Source organism: Nuphar pumila, chromosome 5, assembly GCF_984573655.1.
Source record: "Nuphar pumila chromosome 5, dmNupPumi1.hap1.1, whole genome shotgun sequence".
NCBI lineage: Eukaryota > Viridiplantae > Streptophyta > Magnoliopsida > Nymphaeales > Nymphaeaceae > Nuphar > Nuphar pumila.
The window spans coordinates 29,447,560-29,468,868 of NC_143253.1; the positions used below are offsets into that span (position 1 = coordinate 29,447,560).

At 35.4% G+C, this 21,309-nt stretch overlaps 1 protein-coding gene across 2 annotated transcripts; it reads left to right on the plus strand.

The window, feature by feature from the left end:
* Positions 1-13,586: 13,586 nt before the first annotated feature.
* LOC149837259 (Glutaredoxin family protein) lies at positions 13,587-19,125 on the plus strand. 2 transcript variants are annotated; one of them, XM_090005917.1, is made up of 4 exons: positions 13,587-13,825; positions 14,584-14,657; positions 18,635-18,733; positions 18,888-19,125. In XM_090005917.1, the coding sequence occupies exons 1-4, from the start codon at positions 13,671-13,673 to the stop codon at positions 18,956-18,958; spliced, it is 399 nt and encodes a 132-aa protein (XP_089862043.1). In that variant the 5' UTR covers positions 13,587-13,670; the 3' UTR covers positions 18,959-19,125. The 2 variants fall into 2 exon arrangements, with proteins under 2 accessions (XP_089862043.1, XP_089862041.1); XM_090005915.1 differs by lacking the exon at positions 13,587-13,825 and adding an exon at positions 14,076-14,314.
* The last annotated feature ends 2,184 nt before the right edge of the window (positions 19,126-21,309 follow it).

Sequence of the window (21,309 nt, forward strand, 5' to 3'; positions counted from 1 at the left end):
ATGTGACTCTTTATATTTATAAAAGTTTTATTTAACAATTAAGAACCATTTTTTTATAACATTAGGGTTTCTTAGCTAGGTTTTTGTGGTCCCCAACTTGTTTTCCCTAGTAGGTTTTCTCAGTGAAGTATTGTTGATCTTGCTTGATCTTTGTCGCATGACAATATATCATCGACGAGTTTTTTGCATTCAACACATAATCTACAGCGAGATTTTTTGGTAAGGATAAGTTCCTCTCTTTATAATGGTTGAATCAGTTATTTTTTAAAGCAATGACATGAATCAATTATTTTGTGAAACAATGACATGGTTCTCAAGTTTTTTTTTATATATTCAATAGTTTATTCTATTTTTTTGTTTAATGCAATTTCATATAAGACACTTTTGCCTACTTTTTTTTCTTAATTTAGTATGCCTCTATCTTTAAATTTGGTTGTTTATCTTTTGTTTATCATGTATAATAATGATGACGAGAAAACAATGGCATGATTCTTAAGTTATTTTTATATTTCAATATCCTATTCTTTTTGTTTTGTAATTTATTTTCATTTGAGTTTCCTTTGCCCGTCTATTTATCTCTATCCTCGAATTTAGTTATATAGGAAATTGTTTATCTTGTATAACAAATATGACGAGTGAAAAAAGTGTTATAGAGGCACCAATATCTACTGGTCCATTATGAAAATAAGCAAGATATGTACATTGTATAAATAGACTGGTTGAAATTGCTTTCTACCATAAACTTTGTGTAATATACTAAAGTTGTTCTCTCTTGAATACTATTTTTTTCATAAACAATATTCATTGACTTATGGTTCATACTATGATGTATGGGAGAAGATTGATAAGTGGATAGACATGAAACCTACTCCATGACCAAGAGCTTGGGTTTTCCATATAATTCACAAGAAATACAACATTAGTAAGATAAGGTTGGGATTGTTGTGATCAAATAAGAAGCATCAGACCACACTAAAAGAAAGACTTTTGTAAGAAAAAATCTTATAGATAAAAGGTTGATGTGTTTGTGTTCACATTCATATTTCTCATATAGGAAGCATCTAAAGAAGGGGATGTTAGTAAGTAGACAATGGGTATAAAGTATAAGGAGCCCATGATATTTGATTTCATGATCATTACTAATCTGCATGCCTTATTAAATAAAGTATGCGACATAGCTACTTGTAGTGGTAATAATGAGATGGAGAGGAAGAGAGTGGACACCGTGAGGGTGAAAAGGGTAGAAGAAGAACTTCAACAAAGGAAGGAAGCCAAGGCTGAAGTGGAGGATATGGTGAAGAAGAGAGAAGATATGCCTCAAGCAAATAAAGCGGTCAAGTGGAGAGTGAGAGTATGGGTGGTGAGAGGGTAGAGGAAGAACCTTGACAAAATGAGAAGATGAAAGCTAAGGTGAAGAGTGAGAGTGCATGTTATGAAAGGTTAGAGGAGTATCCTCAGCAAAAGGAAGAGGTTGAGTTGGTGGAAAGGGATGATGACAATGTTAAGAGGGTGGATATGGGGGAGGAAGAAGATTATTTTATGGAAGCGGAAGTGCATGTTCTTATGAAGAGGTCGCAGTAGGTCACAAGGTCTAGTGCTCATGGATAGATACTTTCTAAGTTTATTGATGTGTATAAAGTTGTAGATCAATTATTTGTTGATGTGTGCAATTGTAACTAGTAAACTAAAATGAATCAATTTTAATGTTATATTCAATTATTAAATTATGATATGTGAGTATGTGTAAAACATGTTTGTAAGAAAACCAATTATATATTGCAATTCATTATTGATGTGTATGCAATAGTGAATTAATTATTTGTTAATGTGTGTAGTTATAACTAGTAAACCAAAATCAATCAATTTTAATGTTATATTCAATGATTAAATTGTGATATGTAAGTTTGTGTAAAAAATGTTTGTAAGAGAATCAGTTATATACTGTAATTTATGATCATGTATTTAATGATTGATGTTTATGCAATAATTGATCAATTATTTATTAATGTGTATAGTTTTAACTAGTAAATTAGAATAAATTAATTTTAATATTAAATTTAATTATTAAATTATGATATATGTGTTTGTGTAAAACATATTTGTAAGAAAACTAGTTATATCTTACAAATCATTATCATAAATTATTCAATGATTAATGCGTATGCAATAGTAGATCAGTCATTTATTAATATATGTAGTTGCAACTAGTAAACTAAAATAAATTAATTTTAATGTTATATTCAATTATTAAATTATGATATTTGAGTGTGTGTGAAGAATGTTTGTAAGAGAATCAATTATATATTGTAATTCATGATCATGTATTCATGATTAATGTGTATGCAATGGTAGATCAATTATTTATTGATGCATGCAATTATAACCAGTAAACTACAATGAATAAATTTTAATATTATATTTTGTGATTAAATTATGATATGTGACTACTTTAATGAAAATTCTATTGTCATTGCAGGAATTGCAGCCACAAAAATAGTAGGTGTTCCAAAGTGTTTGACACATATGTTTTATTGGTTCCAAGCAGATGAATAGTTTGTAACACTATCGGAAAAGTAAAATGACCGACTAGATGAAATGCACTTATGGTGATTCCTTGAGGTTGCACCATGGATTATTGGTCATAGTATTATAGATTCTGTGATACAATTTTGGAATCCCACTATGAACACTTCTCAACTCTCTGAATTTGAGACGTGTCACACATCACAAGATTAAAGTACCATTGGGAGACATTAAATGCACCAAAGTTTGGAAACTTCAAGTATGCATGCAAGTTTTATTGGGAGCAACTAACGATGCATTTGAATGTGATAGGCTCAAGTTGTCATAGTTGATTAGGACATATAATGATAGCAAAATAAGGAGACTGAAAGAGAAATACCTTGCATGGGAGGATAGGGTAGTCATAGAGAAAGCAAGGAGACCTATATGCAAGTTTGACTCACGTTAAGCAGGGAAGAAAAAACTTAGATGGCATGCTAGTTTTGTTTGAGGTACAAAAAGTAATAACTTAATTTAATTTATATGAAATACAAATTTATGATTTTTGATGTAATCCATGTAGCATAACTTGCCCTCAAGTGAGTATACATAAGATAATGGGTTTTTTATTTTATAAATAATATAATATACTTATTTATTAATAAATAAAACTTCATTATGTAGGTAACATGGTGCCCCTATAGAGAAAATAAAGATGATGATGTGGATGTGGTTATTTATATGATGGAGCTCACAAAAAAACATATAGTTGTATAACATGAATGTAACCATAATTTTTAATACAATTTTTAGAGATTTTTTACGTAAATTCGGATCTGTAGCGATTCAAACCCGGGAAATCCGATCTAAATTTGGAGGCAGAGTAGTGCATGCTCCAGAAAATTGATCCAAACTGGTTTTGGATCGTTAATGACTTTAGAAAACTCGTTTATTGAGAAACAGGTCTGGAACGTAGTAGGTTGGATAGAGATCCAGAGAACCAGAAGCCCAAAGGAACAACTATGGAGGGATTCTTGAGAATAAAGGCAAAAAGAAAATGACAAGGAGGGGTAGTATGGGAACTCTCCATGGAGGGGACCTCCCACTCCATGGGGAGCTGCCATGTGGCAGACCTCTCTCTCTCTCTCTCTCAACCGACACACACACACACACACTTATCTCTTCCTCTCTCTCCTCATTCTCAAAGCCCCCTCTCTCTTCTCTCTCATGTTTTTCCCTACTTCTCTCTACTTTTCCCCTTTCACAAACCATCGCTGCCACCTCTTCGCTCACCACCAAACCATCAACCTCCTCTTCGCTGGACCGCCACCACCGACAACCTCCCACTCTTCTACCTCTCTTTGTTTCCCCCTTGCATGAACCACTATCACCACCCACTAGCCGCCACCTCCTGCCCACTAGTCATCCCAACTGGTAGCCTTTCCTCTCTCACCTTTGTTATGTCTCTCTCTTCCTCTCATTGATTATGCAAAAAAGAAAGAAGAAGGAGAAAGAAGAGGAAGACAGAAGAAAGGATATATAAAAGAAGAAGAGAAGTGGAGAGAGAGAGAGTCGAGGCTCCCTCCCCCTCTTGTCTTACTATCTCCCTCTCTCTCATACAAACCCTCCCCTCTCTCTTATTTGTTATGTCACTTTGTCCCACTCTTCTCTGTCGGTTGTGAAGGAAGAAGAGGAAGGAAGAGTAAAGAAGAGGAAGAAGAAGATAGGCGGACCACCACCCCGGTACCATGCCACCAGAGCCACAACCGTCACCCCCACGAAGCTATGCGGGCCTTGCTAATGTCGAGCAACAACATCATCGTTGTTGTTGCATCATCGGAGCCACAATTGCTCAACTATTATTTTACACATTGCATAGTCAATCTCTATTAGAGTGAGTGTTGAGTTCTAGAAGTTCAAAAAGTCCCGAACGAAGGACACGATTTTAGAGGTACAATTCCTCACGCCCTTACCATGTTTCTAGGTTAATCACATATGAAGATAGGGCAAGCTCTGCCATAACTTATGACAAGATATGTAGAACCTAAAAAAGGCTTTTTGGGGTTAATAAATATATAATATATATTATTGAACTAATTGAAGTTGGGAATTGGTGGACGCAAGATTAAAATTTTAGAACCTGGTGATCTAAAACATTAGAAGTGTTTTGTTTTGCAGGATGAATATTAAACTTTAAAAGATAAAAATTGGTACATACAACTGCGTGTTTTACAGGTTAGACTATCAAAAGTGTATATTCGATATGTGTGTGTGTGTGTCAGAATGACATATGTACGAGTATATAATTGTGCATGTATGCAATTAAGGCATACACAGATGTATATGATATGACACATACGTATGCGATCATGACATACATACGAAAAATATGTTGTTATTTATGTCTGTGTTAGAACGACATACAAATAAATGTTTATTTGTGTGTGTATACAATGGAAGCATATCACGATCATGTGTATTATGACATGTACACATGTAATTACGACATACATTCAAGAATTATGTTGTGTGCATGTATCCAAGGTGTACATTTCTATTGCACTTATTTTCAGGAGTCGAGTCCTTGTTTGGTATGTTCCCTTCACAAGCTGGTTCTTAGTGGGCTAATATACACTTGCGCTTGCGATCAGACAGACTCTCTAGTTCTTAGTTTGCTTGGAGTGTCACCATTGGTCATACTCATTATTGGAAAAGTAGGGTGAACAATAATATTCACAAGGTACATGTGCTTGGGTTGTTTGTATAATACCGGATGTCAATATGTGACACGTGTATGTGCAACTGATGCATACATACAAGTATTGTGTTGTTTATGTTCATCGTTGTGAAATGACTGAATTAAAATTAGGTAATATTGGTATCTAATATGTCATCCGCGTTAATGATGGATGTTGACCTTGTGATGTATCTATGCTTGTTTGACATATGCATTATTGGTAGCAAACCTATAATCCTAGACTGTCCAGGAGCACATTTAGAACTGAACAAAATGAATGTGTGCATATATTACAATTTAATGGCATAGGACAGATTACACACACTAGAAGATATCTGATTATGATAGGCTGCATAGAGATGGGTGGATGTATACCTGTAAACACATTGTATTTTTTCTACAGTGTACTTAGGGGTATTTACCTCAAATGATCCTTACAAAGGCAAAAATTCATTGTTCATATTTGACACTTGTGAATATAGGAGATGGTGAGTCATAAATATGATATGTGTATCTATATACACTTTTAAATGTGAAAGTGATGGACATGAACCCAAACGAGTTATCGAATACAAGGTTTTGCTATTCGTGTTTGATATTCTCAAGTTTGGAGAATATTTTGTGATATGCATGGGATGCATGATTAAATAGTATAAAAATTATAGGTATTGACCCAAGTGCAACTGTGAATGTGATTTTGTCTTTGCATGTTTATTTTTTTTGAAATGATCTACATCATGAATAAAAATTCGCATAAGATAAGTTGAATAAACTATAGTTAGGTTCAAGTCCTATGATACCGTGTCCTTGGCTCATACTATTGAGGTTGAGCAAGTGGGTCATATGTAAGCCTCCGTTGCATAGTCATTTTTGTCAGGTCAGATGTAAACCTTTTCCCTACCTCGGTGGTCTAAGGAAACTATGTACTACAATCCGCTTGGCGAAGTTTGAACTACAACTGTATGCCTTCGTAGTTGCTACAATGTTTCCAGTCAAGGGTTGACGTAACAACATATCCAAACTCTGGTGTGAGTTTTCTTCTGCTCCTTGGGTTTAAAATATGGAAAAAATGCATATATATATATATATATATATATTGAATGAACATTCCCTAAGAGGCTTGAGTACCCATAGATCGGTTGGGAGTAGTGTCCCCGGGATAACATGATGGAATAAATGTATATAATGGTATGCACAGGTTTTTAGACTAGCAAAAATGTTTATCAACATGACTTATATGTATAATTGTATGCTTGAGTTATGATTGTATAACTGCATGCATGAACTTTATGTATGTGTATGTATATGTTAGAATGACCTATTCGCATAAGTATATGTATTTATGATTATATATTTGAAATATCATATACGAATAAGAGTGTACACAATTTATATGTTTAATTATGTATTGGGGTGTGCATAAGTTGTTTGCTTTTGTGTGAATAAAAAGTATGTGTGCATTGTCGGGTTATCCATGCATATGAGATTGCATGATTTGTAATGTAAATGTTGCATAATTAATTTTAACTGTTGTGTTATTAGCTTTTGACACGTACTCAGACATGATGTGTCTTACACTCCGTATTTTAGATTTTTCAGATCCACATGCTTAGGTGGATGGATGTCACAACAAACAAGGACCGATAATTTTGAGATAGACTGGACTAAACTATTCTGCTACTTTTATTTATTTTTTAATTGTAACTCTGAATTTTATTATGAAATAAATGAACTTATGTTTGTTATATTTGAATTGCAATGATTTGAACAGTTGATTGTAAACTTATGGCACGCCTGAGTTTGAGGGTAATTTCGAAAGTCTTCCGCTGTCTTCAAAACAAAATAAAAAAAATAAATCCTTTTAGATTAAAAAATGCAGAACATTACAATGAATAAAGTCAAATGACAAATGATGAGTTGAATGCACAAGTACCAATGAATGCACAAGTACCAAAAAAATAGAGTAAGAATTTTCTCAACTCCCTATTTAGTTTGTGATCGACCTTCCCTCCCACATAAGGCAACTTCTCCTTCACTCTTATTACTTTGCTGCTATCATATGTCCTCCTCAACATGACAACTTCAACCTATTACCTTCAAATGCATCATCAGTTGCTCTCAATAATACTTCATACTCGTACTTAAAGTTTCCAAACTTTGGTGTATTTACTATCACCCCACGATACTTTAATCTTGTGATACATGCCATATCTTTTAAGGTGATGGTCAACTCAAATTTCAAGAACTGGAAAGTATCTAATGTTAGATTCCAAAATTGCATTGTGGATTCTACGAAACTATGACCAATAATCCATGGTGCAACCATCAGGAATCGTCAGAAGTGCATTAGATCCAACCAATAATTTTACTCTTCTGATAGTGTTATGAATCACTTGTGTATTTGGAACCAATAAAATCGGTATGACAAACACTGTAGATCCTTTGCTATTTATGGTTGCGAATCTTGCAATGACAGTAGAATTTGCATGGAATCAGTCACATATCACACATTAATCACTGAATATAACACTAAAATTGAATTATTTTAGTAGACTAGTTACAATTGCACATATTAACAAGAATTTGCATAGAATCAGTTACATATCACATATAAATAATTGAATATAACACTAAAATTGATTCACTATAGTAAACTAGATAGAACTGTACACATTAACAAATAACTGATCAAGTATTACATATGCATCAATAATTAAATACATAATCATGACTTGCAATATTCAAATTGGTTATCTTACAAATATATTTCATACACACTTATATATCATAATTTAATAATTGAATATAACATTAAAATTGTCTACAATTAAGTTTACTAGTTATAACTGCATAAATCAATAAAATATTAATCCACCATCGCATACAAATCAATCATTGAATACATGATCATGAATTACAATATTCAAACTGGTTATCTTACAAACATGCTACATACACTCGCATATCACAATTTAATCATTAAATATAATATTAAAATTGCTTACATTTAAGTTTACTAGTTACAACTACATACATCAATAAATACTAACCTACTATTGAATACATAACAATCATTGAATACATGATAATGAATTTCAATATTCAAATTGGTTATCTTATAAACATGCTTCATACAGACTCACATATCACAATTTAACTATTGAGTATAACATTAAAATTGATTCATTTTAGTTTACTAGTTACGACTCCACACATTAACAAATAATTGATCTATTATTTCATATACATCAATAGATTTATAAAGTATCTATCCATGACCACTAGACCTTGTGACCTGCTGCGACCTCTTTATAAAAATATGCACTTCTTCCTCCCTAGATGATCTTCCCTCTCCCCCTTCTCCACCCTCTTATCACTATTATCCTCTCTTTCCACCACCTCAACCTCATCCCTTTGTTAAGGATCTTCCTCTAACTTCTCACCACACACACCATCACTCTCCACCTCAGCTTTCGCCTTCTCCCTTTATTGAGGTTCCTCCTCTACCCTCTCACCAACCACACTCTCACTCTTTACCTCAACATTGTCTTCTTTATTTGCTTGAAACAAATCTTCTTTCTTCTCCAGACTCTCCTCCACCCTCCACCCTCCACCCTCTCTGCTCTCATAGTGAGTACCCTTTTCCTTTCAATCTCATCATTGTTACAACAGATGGATGTCTCCTACTTCCTCCCGTCAAGCCTACACGTTAGCAATGTAAAGAAATCTAAAGACAATGGATCCTTACACTTCCTAACTATTAACTGCTAGCTAACGTCCCCATCTTTAGATACTTTCTAGATGAAAAACATGATTGTGGACACAAATACATCAACCTTTTTTTGTAGCAAGATTTTTTCTTACTAAAGCTTTATTTTTTCAATAAATATGTCTAAGGCTTCTTATTTAATAAGAACAATCTCAACCTCATCTTAATAATAATATATTTTTGTGAATTATATTGAAAACCCATGCGCTTAATAACAGAGCAGGTTCCTTGTCTATCCACGTATAATGTTTCTTCTATACCTCATAGTATGAACCATCAACCCGTGGATATTGCTCCTAAAAAAAAAATTTCAATAGTGAAAAATTTCATTATATTTCACAAGGTTTATGGTAGATAGAGTAAGTTCAAATGGCCTTTTTGTATCATGTACATATCCTACCTCTTTCTCTAATCCATTAGGTGTTGTGCCTCCATGACAATTTCTTCACTAGTCATCTTTATAATAGAGAATAATCAATGTCCTACACAATAAAATTTAAAGATAAAGGTAAACAAGTGGGGAAAGAAAACTCACATGAAATCAAATTACAAAAAATAAAATAAAATAGAATAACTATTAAAAACGCAAAGATAACTTGCAAATCATGTCATAGTTCCTTAATCTTATAATACAAGATAAATAACTAAATTTTAGGATAAAAGCATACCAAATTAAGAAAAAAAGTGGGTAAAAAAGACTCACTTGAATTAAATAAATAAATAAAATAAGCTATTGAATATGCAAAAATAACTTGAGAACCATGCCATTATTTTACAAAATAACTGATTCATATCACTGTTTCAAAAAACAACTGATTCAACTGTTATACGAAGAGAAACTTGTGCTTACCAAAATATCTTATCGTTGATGATATGTCGAACGCTAAAAAACTCATTAATGACGTGTCATCGCAAGATCATGATAAGGCAAGAAAAATGACACCTTATCGAAAAAACTTTATGGGGAAAAACATTGTTGGGGACCAATTATATTTATTTTGCATTAACGAAAGTCGTGTATATAACACTTGTGAATATGGGACTTTTGTGGATGTATGTCCATACTTTATGTGATTTTAGTTAAAAAGATTCACATGTTATGTGTGCGAGGGTCGTGACGTCTACAATTGTGTGATGCAAACCTGTAATAAAAAAATGCAAAGGACGTTCAAAACACATGTTTGCAAAAGTCAGGATACACATGTGCGAACGTACATCCAAACTTTATGCAAGTTTTACTTAAAGGAGGTTCGCATGGTATCTGCACGAAGGTCGTGAGTTCTACAAATGTATGATGCAAACCTGTCGAGCTCGAATAAAAAATAGGCATAGTTTAAAGACATTTACAACATAAATTTGAGAAGGCCAGACATATATTTACGAACATACATATTGACTTTAAGTGAACTTTTAGTTACAAGAGGTTTGCATGACATCAACACGAATGTCAAGACTGTTGCAAATGTATGGAGTGAACCTATCGAGCTAGAACATTTTAATTTTAGAAGGTTCACATAGGGCTTGCAAACCTTAAAAGATGCACAATTTTGATATGTGAATCTCCTTCGTTGGGATTCAACTTAGCCAAGTTTGCAAATTTTTTATGCGAATTTCATCAAGTCTGCAAAATGTTTATGCAAATATCTTGTATATTGAGATGTGACCTTTGGACAGCATATGTATCTATTGCACAAACATCAATAGGTTCACTTGCGTGAAAGATAAAAATATCCTAAAAAGTAAAAAAAATAAAATTTTGGGCATGGAGAGGGTTTCGACAAATTATGAGATATTTCAAAGATCGTGTCATTTTACAAGGATAATACAATCATTTTTCATTTATTTTTGTCCTTTCTTATGAAAGAGGCTGAGTTGATTTATCAAAAAGCTCTATGAATCGAATTGCTTGTGAATTGGTACTTTTTCACCATTGGATGATGTGTTATTAAAAAATAAAAAAATATTTAAAATTATTAAAAAGATTTAGCATTCTTAAAATATTAAAAAACATTGGTTGATTGGACCCTAAATCAGCCCCTTTTAAATCACCTTTGGGCTGATTTGACCTGAATCGATCAATTCATGTCAATTCTGACAACATTGAATGAAGTAAACATATCCATGAGAAATATGTGGTAGGGCTAATACAATAAATCTATAAAAGAATCTTTCATTTCAAAATGAGTTGACATCTCCTCCCATAGTAAAGCACTTTTCCTTCTTCGTGCCTCTTTAACGTTTGGAAGCAAGAAAAACTATCATAGGAAAAAAACTTTTGCCTATGAGAAGTTTTGATATGATATATTTTTTAAAATGAAAAATTTTCATTTGTTTGGGTAGCATGAGAAAAATAAGATGAAAAATCTTTAAAAAATGAGAAAGAGGAAGAGGGGTAGTGGTGGAGCTTCTCCGACATGATTTTCGAGAGGTGGGTGATGGTGGGTGGCGGTGATGAGATAAATGGTGGTGATGGTAGTGGTGGTGGTGAAAAATCATCATGGAGAGTGGTGGAGCTTCTTTAGCGTCATTTTCCGAGAGGTGGGTGATGATGAGCTGTAATACATGGTGGACATGTCAGTTTTTCTGGAGGTGATTTATGGTGGTGGTGGTGAGATGGATGGTGGTGATAGTGAGATTGATGATAGTAGTGAAGATGGATGGTGGTGGGTGGTGACGGTGGTGAGATGGAGAGAGAGCTCATAATTTTTTTTTTAAAACATTCATCTACCCTGCCCTCGTGTGAATGTTTCTTATAAAAGGTATGCTTTTTAGAAAAACTCTTTCAGCGGAAAAGTTTCTCTCGTTTGAAAGGGTTCAAAAATCTGTAGGAATTTTTTCATTTTGTATTACTTTTCCTACATCTTTCTCACCTTTTTTTTAGAGACAAATCTATCTTTCCCACTTTCAAACGGCCCTTGTGAGGATACAACCAATAGCCCTTAAAATTTTATAATCTGGAGAATCCTTGGTACTTTTAATATTTTACCATGTCTTTATTGTATTGATATTTCAAGAACATTATAATATTTACCTTTAAAATTATTTTCAAATAATAACAATAAGGGCACGAGTTTTAAGATATTGGCTCTACTTGATGCAGCAAAAACCCTAAACCCAGCCCTCTTGGTAAGCATTGCCCAACACGATTGGCCGCACTGGTCTTAGTCAGTGTCTCGAATCCTATATTTAGTGTTGAGATGTCAAATCTGTAGGTATTTTTTAAGTTTAGGATTTGGATCAAATCCTTTTATTTTGTTTGAGCGACCGTTTTCAGATTTAGTGAATATATTATTTTTTAGGTACAGCTGTCAACAATCAATCCATATATGGACCAAGACCTGTTGTTTGGAGTCAGGAGTTGGATCAACCATGATCGGACCACTAACTGATCCATTTTCATCCACAATGAATCCCTTGAATGGTTACACTTGGGCCTGATAATAGAACAAGAAAGAAACGGCAGCATCTATAGGACTTTGGATCAGACCCACTCCAGAAGTTGGGCACACCACATGAGAAAACCTATCCTACAAATATATGCCAAATTTTGAAAAATATCACAATTTCAATCCAATGTTTTCAATAGTCAATCTGATGTCTAAAAACATGTCATTTTCAAAATATCACCTATTTTCAAGACATCACGTTTTAATTAGGAGATTAATGTGATAAAATAGCTTTTATATATTTTATATTATTTAAATGCATTTTAGGTTTTTTTATTTTATATTTTTATACATGTATATATATATATATATATATTTTTGAGACGTTCTTGAGTAAAACTAGATTTTTCAATATATCTAAGTATTTTCCCTTACCAATTCTTCCTAGATGCAATTTGTGATGTTCGTGAACACCATAGTAACAAATATCCTTGATATTTTGAAAATATCATGATTTTTATTGTGAAATTTTCAGAACCTGATATAATACCAAAACATGATGTTTTCAAAATTTCGCTTGTTTTAATTAATTGTAATGTTATTACTAATAGAATATAACATTATACATATTTTTTATCATTTTCACTCTATTTATATATATATATATATATATTCAAAATTTAAATATGTTTATATATAGTGATTTTCATGCTAGTTTTTTAAAAATTTCTTATATATTTTTAAAATTGAAATATACCCAAATTATCACAAGAATTTCCCTAAAAGAGATTTTTTTTAAAATATTACAAGAGTTTCCTTTGCCGAGAAAACCCCGATAACTAGGGCTGTCAATGGGTCGGGTACCTATACCAGAACCAGCCCAAATAAAAAATGGATAGGTTCTGGTTCTGGTTTTGTCGGGTCATAAAAATGAAATCTCAAACCCAAATCCATATAACTTCAGAAGTTTGCCTATCCAAAAAAAACATATGAAGTTTATTTTTATTAAAAATACTCAGATCGGGTCGGGTCTGATTCGGGTCGACCTGAATATTATTCAAGTCGGCATTCTTTTATGCCCGTACCCAGAAATTTAGGTTAGGGTTGGGTCGGTACCCGATACCTGAAAACCATAGTTCACGGATAAAAGACGATAAACACTCAAAAGACCAAAAGATCCTCAATTTCATCCCTGTTCGCTATCCTTCCATTCTCGCTCGACACTTTCTTCTGCAAGAGACAAGGACGATCGAGAGAGCGAGAGAGATCTGAGGGGATGGGGAGGATCAGGGGAATCGGCGTCTCGCTCTCTCTTCTCGTTCTGATCTCTTCTCTGTATGTCTCTGTGGGAGCATCGCCGTCGCCGAGATCGTTCGTCCGGAAGACCATCTCCTCCAATCCCATCGTCATCTTCTCCAAATCCTATTGCCCGTAAGTCGTTTTTCTTCTTCTTTTTTTTTCACTTCCTTTCGGGTTTCGGCCTACATGTTTTCACTTCAGAAGAAACCGTGAATCGGAGTCATTCTGTTTTGGGTCAAAATTTCCCTTCTTTGCTCTACGGTGGATACTTGGGGCGATCCTGCGTCGCCTAGCTGAATCTGGTGTCGGTAGAATTGTGCTTTTCTTCTTCTTTTTTCCCTTATTTATTAGGAGTTTCATGTGAGATTCTGTCTGGGTTGTTCGTTTTCGACGTTATTCCATGAGCATGGAAGGTACCATCGATCCACCATTCATGAACTCTCTCTCTCTCTCGTTTGGGGCATTGAACAGCGATGATGGTGAAGGGAGAAAAACACAAAATTCGATTTTGTACGACAATACTCGCCCAGCCCTCTTGGACATTTTGATCGTTCAAAGGGTTGTCTGCTGCGCTTGCCTATGGGAGACGGCCAATCTGAAATTAAATACTTCCCTGAGAATGTAATACTTCCCGGCTGTATTTGGCGAAATTGGAAAGCATTTGCCGCACCCCAAACAGCCTTTCCCCATCAACATTCACATGATCAGATGTGTGTTTTCCTCTTGCGGCTATTTTTTTGGGGTGAAAGAGATGCTTGCAATTCCTTCCTCAAAACGAGCAACATATTGCTGATGTTGGCATTGCATTAAATCAAATAAGACTAATTCGAGTTTGCGGCATATGGTAGGCTGCAAACCAGTTGTTTGACTTCGTTTTATGCTTTCTGCAGGTACTGTAGGAGGGCTAAAGCTGTTTTCCAAGAGCTGAACAGGGTGCCTCATGTCATCGAGCTAGATCATAGAGGTTTGAATTTGGTTACCAAAGTCCCTGATACTATCACACTGAAGTGATTGTGCTTTTTCTGTTTTGGTACATAATATTTAGATGTTTTTCATTCTTATTGTGCAAAGTTTTCACCAGACTCGTGTTGTTTGCTCCTTTGAAGTGTGCATTCTTTCTTTCCTCTATTGTACTGCATCTTCATTGTTTTCGTCATATTATATTACTATCCTTCTTAGAGTTTCTTACCGAGAGTTACGGAAGCTTCTTAGATAGGTGGGAAGCCAGCTTCCTGGAAACTCGCTTCGAAAGCTCGATACTCCTCGCTTCCGAAACTTGATGGGAATCTCTATTCTCTCACACTTCTCCTATGTTTTCCACACTTTTCATCTATTCTTTTTATATGTTTTCTCATTCTACTTTTTATGTGTTTTCTGTCAAGCTTCTCACTCATTTTCATGTGCTTTCTCTAAATTGACAGTCATAATTTTTAGATTTTGTTAAAAATTTAATTCTTACAATAAAAATCATGAAATTTAAGAATAGTCACTTTTATTTTAGTTTTATTTGCGTTCCATTTCTATTCTCATTCAATTCTTATATTGTTTTTTTTATTCCTCGCTTCCCGCTTCCTATACATTTTAAAATGCATTGCTTCTCGCTTCCGTTTTCCGCATCCGCTTCCTAGTCTGGCAACCTTGGTCCAGCCTAAACTTAATCTTGAATGGGAAGATGGTGCACACAGTGCATATTGAAATTTGAATATCAATGTGTCTATGAAAATTTTAAATTAAATGAGCAATGCTTTTTGGTTTTGTATTGGTGCGGTGGTGTTACAATCACATGCTACCTTGTGGAAATATATAGATCAGTAGAACACTTGGTGTTCTACAAGAATCTGATGTTAGGCTGTTTTTGACTTCTTTTGCTATTGCCTATCAAAAATTAAGAAGAAAAAAGAAAAATAAATCTTCTTTGTTATTGTAAATTTTGCCTCTTTTGGGATGCTGTTCGTCTTTCTATAGCTGTCTCCTTTCTGTCCATTTTTTTTTCTTTTCTTTTTCTCTGGGTGGTGTTTGTTTATGTATGTTAGGGTGGGGTGTGAGTGTGGGAGAGGAAGTGGGTGGATGAAGGTTTTCTCGTGGATGTTTGTGGATGAAAAACTGAGGATAGTACCAAGATCAAAGATGGTCAATTTTCACTATATCCCTCCTTTAGTGATGTATCCAGCAAGTCTAGGGTGGTCAAATGATGCGTTGATATGGGGAGCACAGACCTTTCCTCCTTTAGGATCCAAGAATCAGATGCTTAAATTGTGGACTGTGGTTGAGAAACAGGTCATATCCATAGCTGCTAGTTACATATTGGATAGTTGCTAGTTACATATTGGTTTTCCAGAAAGCACAAAAAAGATTGCTTATGCTTTAGTCGTTTCATCATGTTTTGTATCCTAACCGTCTAGGATGTGGTTGTATCTTAAGAGGAGGTCGCAGTCTCCCAAGTAGGGATGCACACGAGCCGAGCCTGGCCTGTTCAAACTCGGCTCGAGCTCGGAGCCGAGCTTGAATGACTTTTTCCGGTCTCGGCTCGTTTCCGAGCTTGAGCCGAGCTTCAAGGCATTCCAAAAAATTTATTTTTTAAAAAATATTGTTGAAGGTGGGTTTCGAACCCACCTTCAACAATATGATGAGATGTCCAGCCCAGAGTTTTTTTCCTCTATTGCACTGCATCTTCATTGTTTTCGTCATATTATATTACTATCCTTCTTAGAGTTTCTTAACGTTGATGATGTGATGAAATGTCCAGCCTAGAGTTACCGGAAGCTTCTTAAATAGGTGGGAAGCCAACTTCTCGGAAACTCGCTTCGAAAGCGCAATACTCCTCGCTTCCAAAACTTGATGGGAATCTCGATTCTCTCACGCTTCCCCTATGTTTTCCACACGTTTCATTTATTCTTATACGTTTTCTCACTCTACTTTTTATGTGTTTCCTCTCATGCTTCTCACTCATTTCCATGTGCTTTCTCTAAATTGGCCGTCATCATTTTTAGATTTTGTTAAAAATTTAATTCTTACACTAAAAATCATGAAATTTAAGAATAGTCACTTTTATTTTAGTTTTTATTTGTGTTCCATTTCTATTCCCATTCAATTCTTATATTGCTTTTTTTATTCCTCACTTCCCGCTTCCTATACATTTTAAAATGCATCGCTTCTCGCTTCCATTTCCCATATCGTTTCCCGCATTCACTTCCTAGTCTAGCAACCTTGGTCCAACCTGTGCATTATCTTGTGAAAACTTAATCTTGAATGGGAAGATGGTGCACACAGTGCATATTGAAATTTGAATATCAACGTGTCCATAAAAAAGTTAAATTAAATGAGCAATGCTTTTTGGTTCTGTATTGGTGCGGTGGTGTTACAGTCACATGCTACCTTGTGGAAACATATAGATCAGTAGAACACTTGGTGTTCTACAAGAATCTGATGTTAGGCTGTTTTTGACTTCTTTTGCTATTGCCTATCAAAAATTAAGAAGAAAAAAATAAAATAAATCTTCTTTGTTATTGTAAATTTTGCCTCTTTTGGGATGCTGTTCGTCTTTCTATAGCTGTCTCCTTTCTGTCCATTTTTTTTTCTTTTTCTCTGGGTGGTGTTTGTTTGTGTATGTTGGGGTGGGGTGTGAGTGTGGGAAAGGAAGTGGGTGGATGAAGGTTTTCTGGTAGCTGGTTGTGGATTGAAAACTGAGGATAGTACCAAGATCAAAGATGGTCAATTTTCAGTATATCCCTCCTTTAGTGATGTATCCAGCAAGTCTAGGGTGGTCAAATGATGTGTTGATATGGGGAGGACAGACCTTTCCTCCTTTAGGATCCAAGAATCAGATGCTTAAATTGTGAACTGTGGTTGAGAAACAGGTCATATCCATAGCTGCTAGTTACATATTGGTTTTCCAGAAAGCACAAAAAAGATTGCTTATGCTTCGGTCGTTTCATCATGTTTTGTAGCATAACCGTCTAGGATGTGGTTGTATCTTAAAGAGGAGGTAGCAGTCTCCCAAGTAGGGATGCACACGAGCCGAGCCTGGCCTATTTGAACTCGGCTCAGTGCAAAACATTTTGGTCCAAGCTCGGCTTGAGCTCGGAGCCGAGCTTGAATGACTTTGTCCGGACTCGGCTCGGCTCCGAGCTCGAGCCGAGCTTCAAGGCATTCCAAAAAAAATTATCTTTTAAAATTATTGTTGAAGGTGGGTTTTGAACCCTAAGCCTCTCTCAAGTTTCCCAAGTGACCCACCACTAAGCCAAAACACATATTTTAGTCATCAACACCGAAAATAATATAGGCATACTAAAAGTAATCTATATTAATAACAAGAAAAGTGAAAAAACGGGATTGGAACTATGAGCCTTTTGATAAAAAAACCAACAGCCTACCCATTACACTAATAATAACTTGTTGAATAGAATTGCAAATATATTATATATATACTTGTACCAAGCCTTATCTAGCCTACCGGCGGCTCGTTTGCTAGTTCGAGCCTTAGAAGCATGTTCAAGCTCGACTCATTTAAAGCACGGCCGAGCTCAAGCTGGCTCAGTTCGTTGTGCATCCCTACTCCCAAGGATATCCTTTCCAATTCCAACCCTGATTCTTTTGCATGAAACATCTGGTCCTGTTGTTGTTTGCCATATCTACGCAAGACAAGTTCTGTTGATGCATTTTGATTTGTTGCCTCTAATTCAGAAACAGGACAATGGAAAGATCACTCTCTTTTTCAGTTGAAATTCCCATTAGAGCCTATAAAGTTTATGTATAACTGTAGTACAAGCTCATTACTCTGTGGTGTTCTCGTCTCTCCCTTCTACATTTGGGCCATTCCAATTCATGATATGATAGGATGAGGCTTTTCTTCCTGAGTGCTTATTGCTTCCATCAGCATGGTACTTGGTGGGCTTTGCTGATTAATATTTGTATATATTCTGGTTTTTGTGCTGTTCATAGATGATGGTGTTGATATCCAAGATGCACTGCAGAAACTGGTTGGCAGGAGGACAGTGCCTCAGGTGTTCATTAATGGAAAACACCTTGGTGGCTCAGATGGTAAAGAAACATATTCCAAATGCTAAATTTGCTTTGTTTATATTGTTTCATGTTCATACTGTTCAGCAACAGCTTAATATCTTTCATAAATTGGGTGACAGTAACCATTTTTTAAAATTATAAATTTAACATGATTTCATTGATCTGAAACCAGATACTGTTGAAGCATACGAAAATGGGGAATTGGCTAAGCTTCTAGAGAACATCCCCGATGAGGATCTTTGAAAACATGATCCACTTGTTTTGTCATCATTATTGTTATAATAAGTTAAAAATTTCAGCATTTTGTTACCTTGTTGATTGTACCAAGGACATGATTTTGGGAACAAAACAAAATTGTAAGTCTATAGGTTGGTAATCAAGGCAAATTCTTGCATTTTATTTATCTGAAAGCATGCAGATCTTTTTTCGAGTTGTTCTGCCTTAATAATTGGTATGGATTTAGCGTTCTAACAAAATTTCGTGAATCTTTCTTCCAATGTGCAAGTGAAATCTCTGGTCAGTTCAAGCTAGACGCTGGCTACTGTAACAAGGAGAGTTTTGGATATTTAGCATGTCTGAGGCCTTTTAGATACAATCTAACGGGTACCTACCAAGAGTTTTTCATGAGAAATGAAGGTCTTTTATATGAGGGTAAATGTTGGTACTCAAAATTGTTGAGGTAGAAATTGAAGGTCACTCAGCCAACAATAAAAGTGTTCAGCATGATTTATTTGCTAAGATTCAGACCTTGGATCGTGCTTTTTTGACCCTACCATGCTCAGCACGATTGTCTAAGTTGTGAAATTTTGGTACCTCGTGGGCTGTTGACTTTTGAAGCCTTTATACAACTTTTATAATCATGATTCAAAACTTGTTTCTTACTAAACAAAGCATGTGGACCATATGTTCGGTGTACCAGAAAAAAAAGGGAAAAAAAAAAAGATAACTGGAGCCCATAGCTCTGTACCTTCATTAATAATAAACATTTACTCTTTGAATAAATGATCGAAGCTTCTCATTTGATTGGGAATCTTTTAAGTTTCTTTTTCTTTTTATATTTACAAAGAGAAACCGCCCACAGGATCATAGACCTAGTCGTGTTAGCTCTGCCGCTTGTACTTACGGTTGCTGTCTTGGCAGCGTAAAACTCTGTGGGACCCCTTGTCCTCAGTGAGTCACCACGCTTGGGCAAAGGGTGACGCCCATGAGATTTGAACCTGAACTGCCTGCCTAGCTGCTTAGGCCTCATCCCACTATGTCAAACCCCTTTGGGGCTAACTTTTAAGGCTCACAAGCCTTGTTCCATGTGTGGGCTGAATGTGATAGCTTGGATGGTTATTCACATCCAAGGGTTCTAGGGTTTGAATCTCACATGGGTTATTCTCCAGCTTGCTTATAAAAAAACCTTGTCCAATACATAGTCTACCAAGAAACAAAATATATACAAGTAATGCATAAAGCAAAAGCGAGGAAGCAAGTGTTAAAAATTAATATAAAGCAGAAAGTGGGATATAGTTGTGAAGAGATTATGAAAGCACATGAAAAATAAAAATAAAGATAATAGGAAACAATATGAAGCGAAAGTGAAAGTGAAAAGAAACAACATCAAAGCTTCTTATAGAAAATTATCATTTTTAACTTGAAAAATGTATGGAGTGAAGGAAAGTAAGTGAGAAGTGATAAGAAGCGCGAGAGAATTACTAATAAAACAAGTGGGAATCGATTTCGGAAGGGAGAGTAAAAGCAGACTTTGCACTTGAAAGAAAACAGGTTTTTCATATTTTGGAAGTGAGTTTCCTCCCAATGCTTTCCCTTATTTGGGAGTAGTGAGAGTTTCCCTCTTCCGAAACACCCTTATTTTCTCCGAGTAATAAAAAAAATGCAAAAAGCCTACTTTTTTTTTTTTACATGCAGGACCCATTAACTTTTTCACTCTCGTTCAAAATTAAACCACCTCTCGCACGGTAAGTGATAATAAATGCAAAACTGTAGTTTTTTGCACGTGGAACCGCCTTACGTGAGTTTTCCATTGACATGAAACAAACACAAAACAAGATTGTTTCATATGAAAATTATTTGACAGTACTCTCTATAATCATGTCAAACACAAATTCCATGAGATTTGTGCTTCTCTTTCTCAGGCCTGAAACAAACGCCCCCTAAGTGCTGCGACATCACTTGGGTGTTCACAAGTATATAGCTTGTTGTACAACTGATAGGGGTCTGCCTAACCCCTCAAAGAAAGACATGAACCTGTTGATGCCATTAGATAGTCCCAAATGGCTAGATTGGCTCTGTTTTTTCTGGACCTTTTTTCAACGGGGCACGCAATGGGCATATGTTATTCAGATCAAAGCTCAACCAAACCTGACATGACCTTCTTGTCCGAGCTCACTCAGGTCAGCCTTGGACAGGGTTGTTGCCCATTTTGGGTAGACACCAAACACAATGCATAATTAGGGATGGCAGTGGACCGGGGCAGGGGCGGGGACAAGGTCTCCACCCCTGCCCCGTTTCAAAATCCGAACCTCCATCCCAGCACGGGGATGTATTTTAACCTCCACCCCCGTTTCATGTCCTCCATCCCCAGTCCC

Coding starts and splice junctions, on each gene's coding strand:
- LOC149837259 (XM_090005915.1), top strand. CDS start 14,094: ATGAGCATGGAAGGTACCATCGATCCACCATTCATGAACTCTCTCTCT. Junction 14,315..14,583: donor TTAAATACTTCCCTGAGAAT/GTAATACTTCCC, acceptor TGCTTTCTGCAG/GTACTGTAGGAGGGCTAAAG. Junction 18,734..18,887: donor ACACCTTGGTGGCTCAGATG/GTAAAGAAACAT, acceptor ATCTGAAACCAG/ATACTGTTGAAGCATACGAA.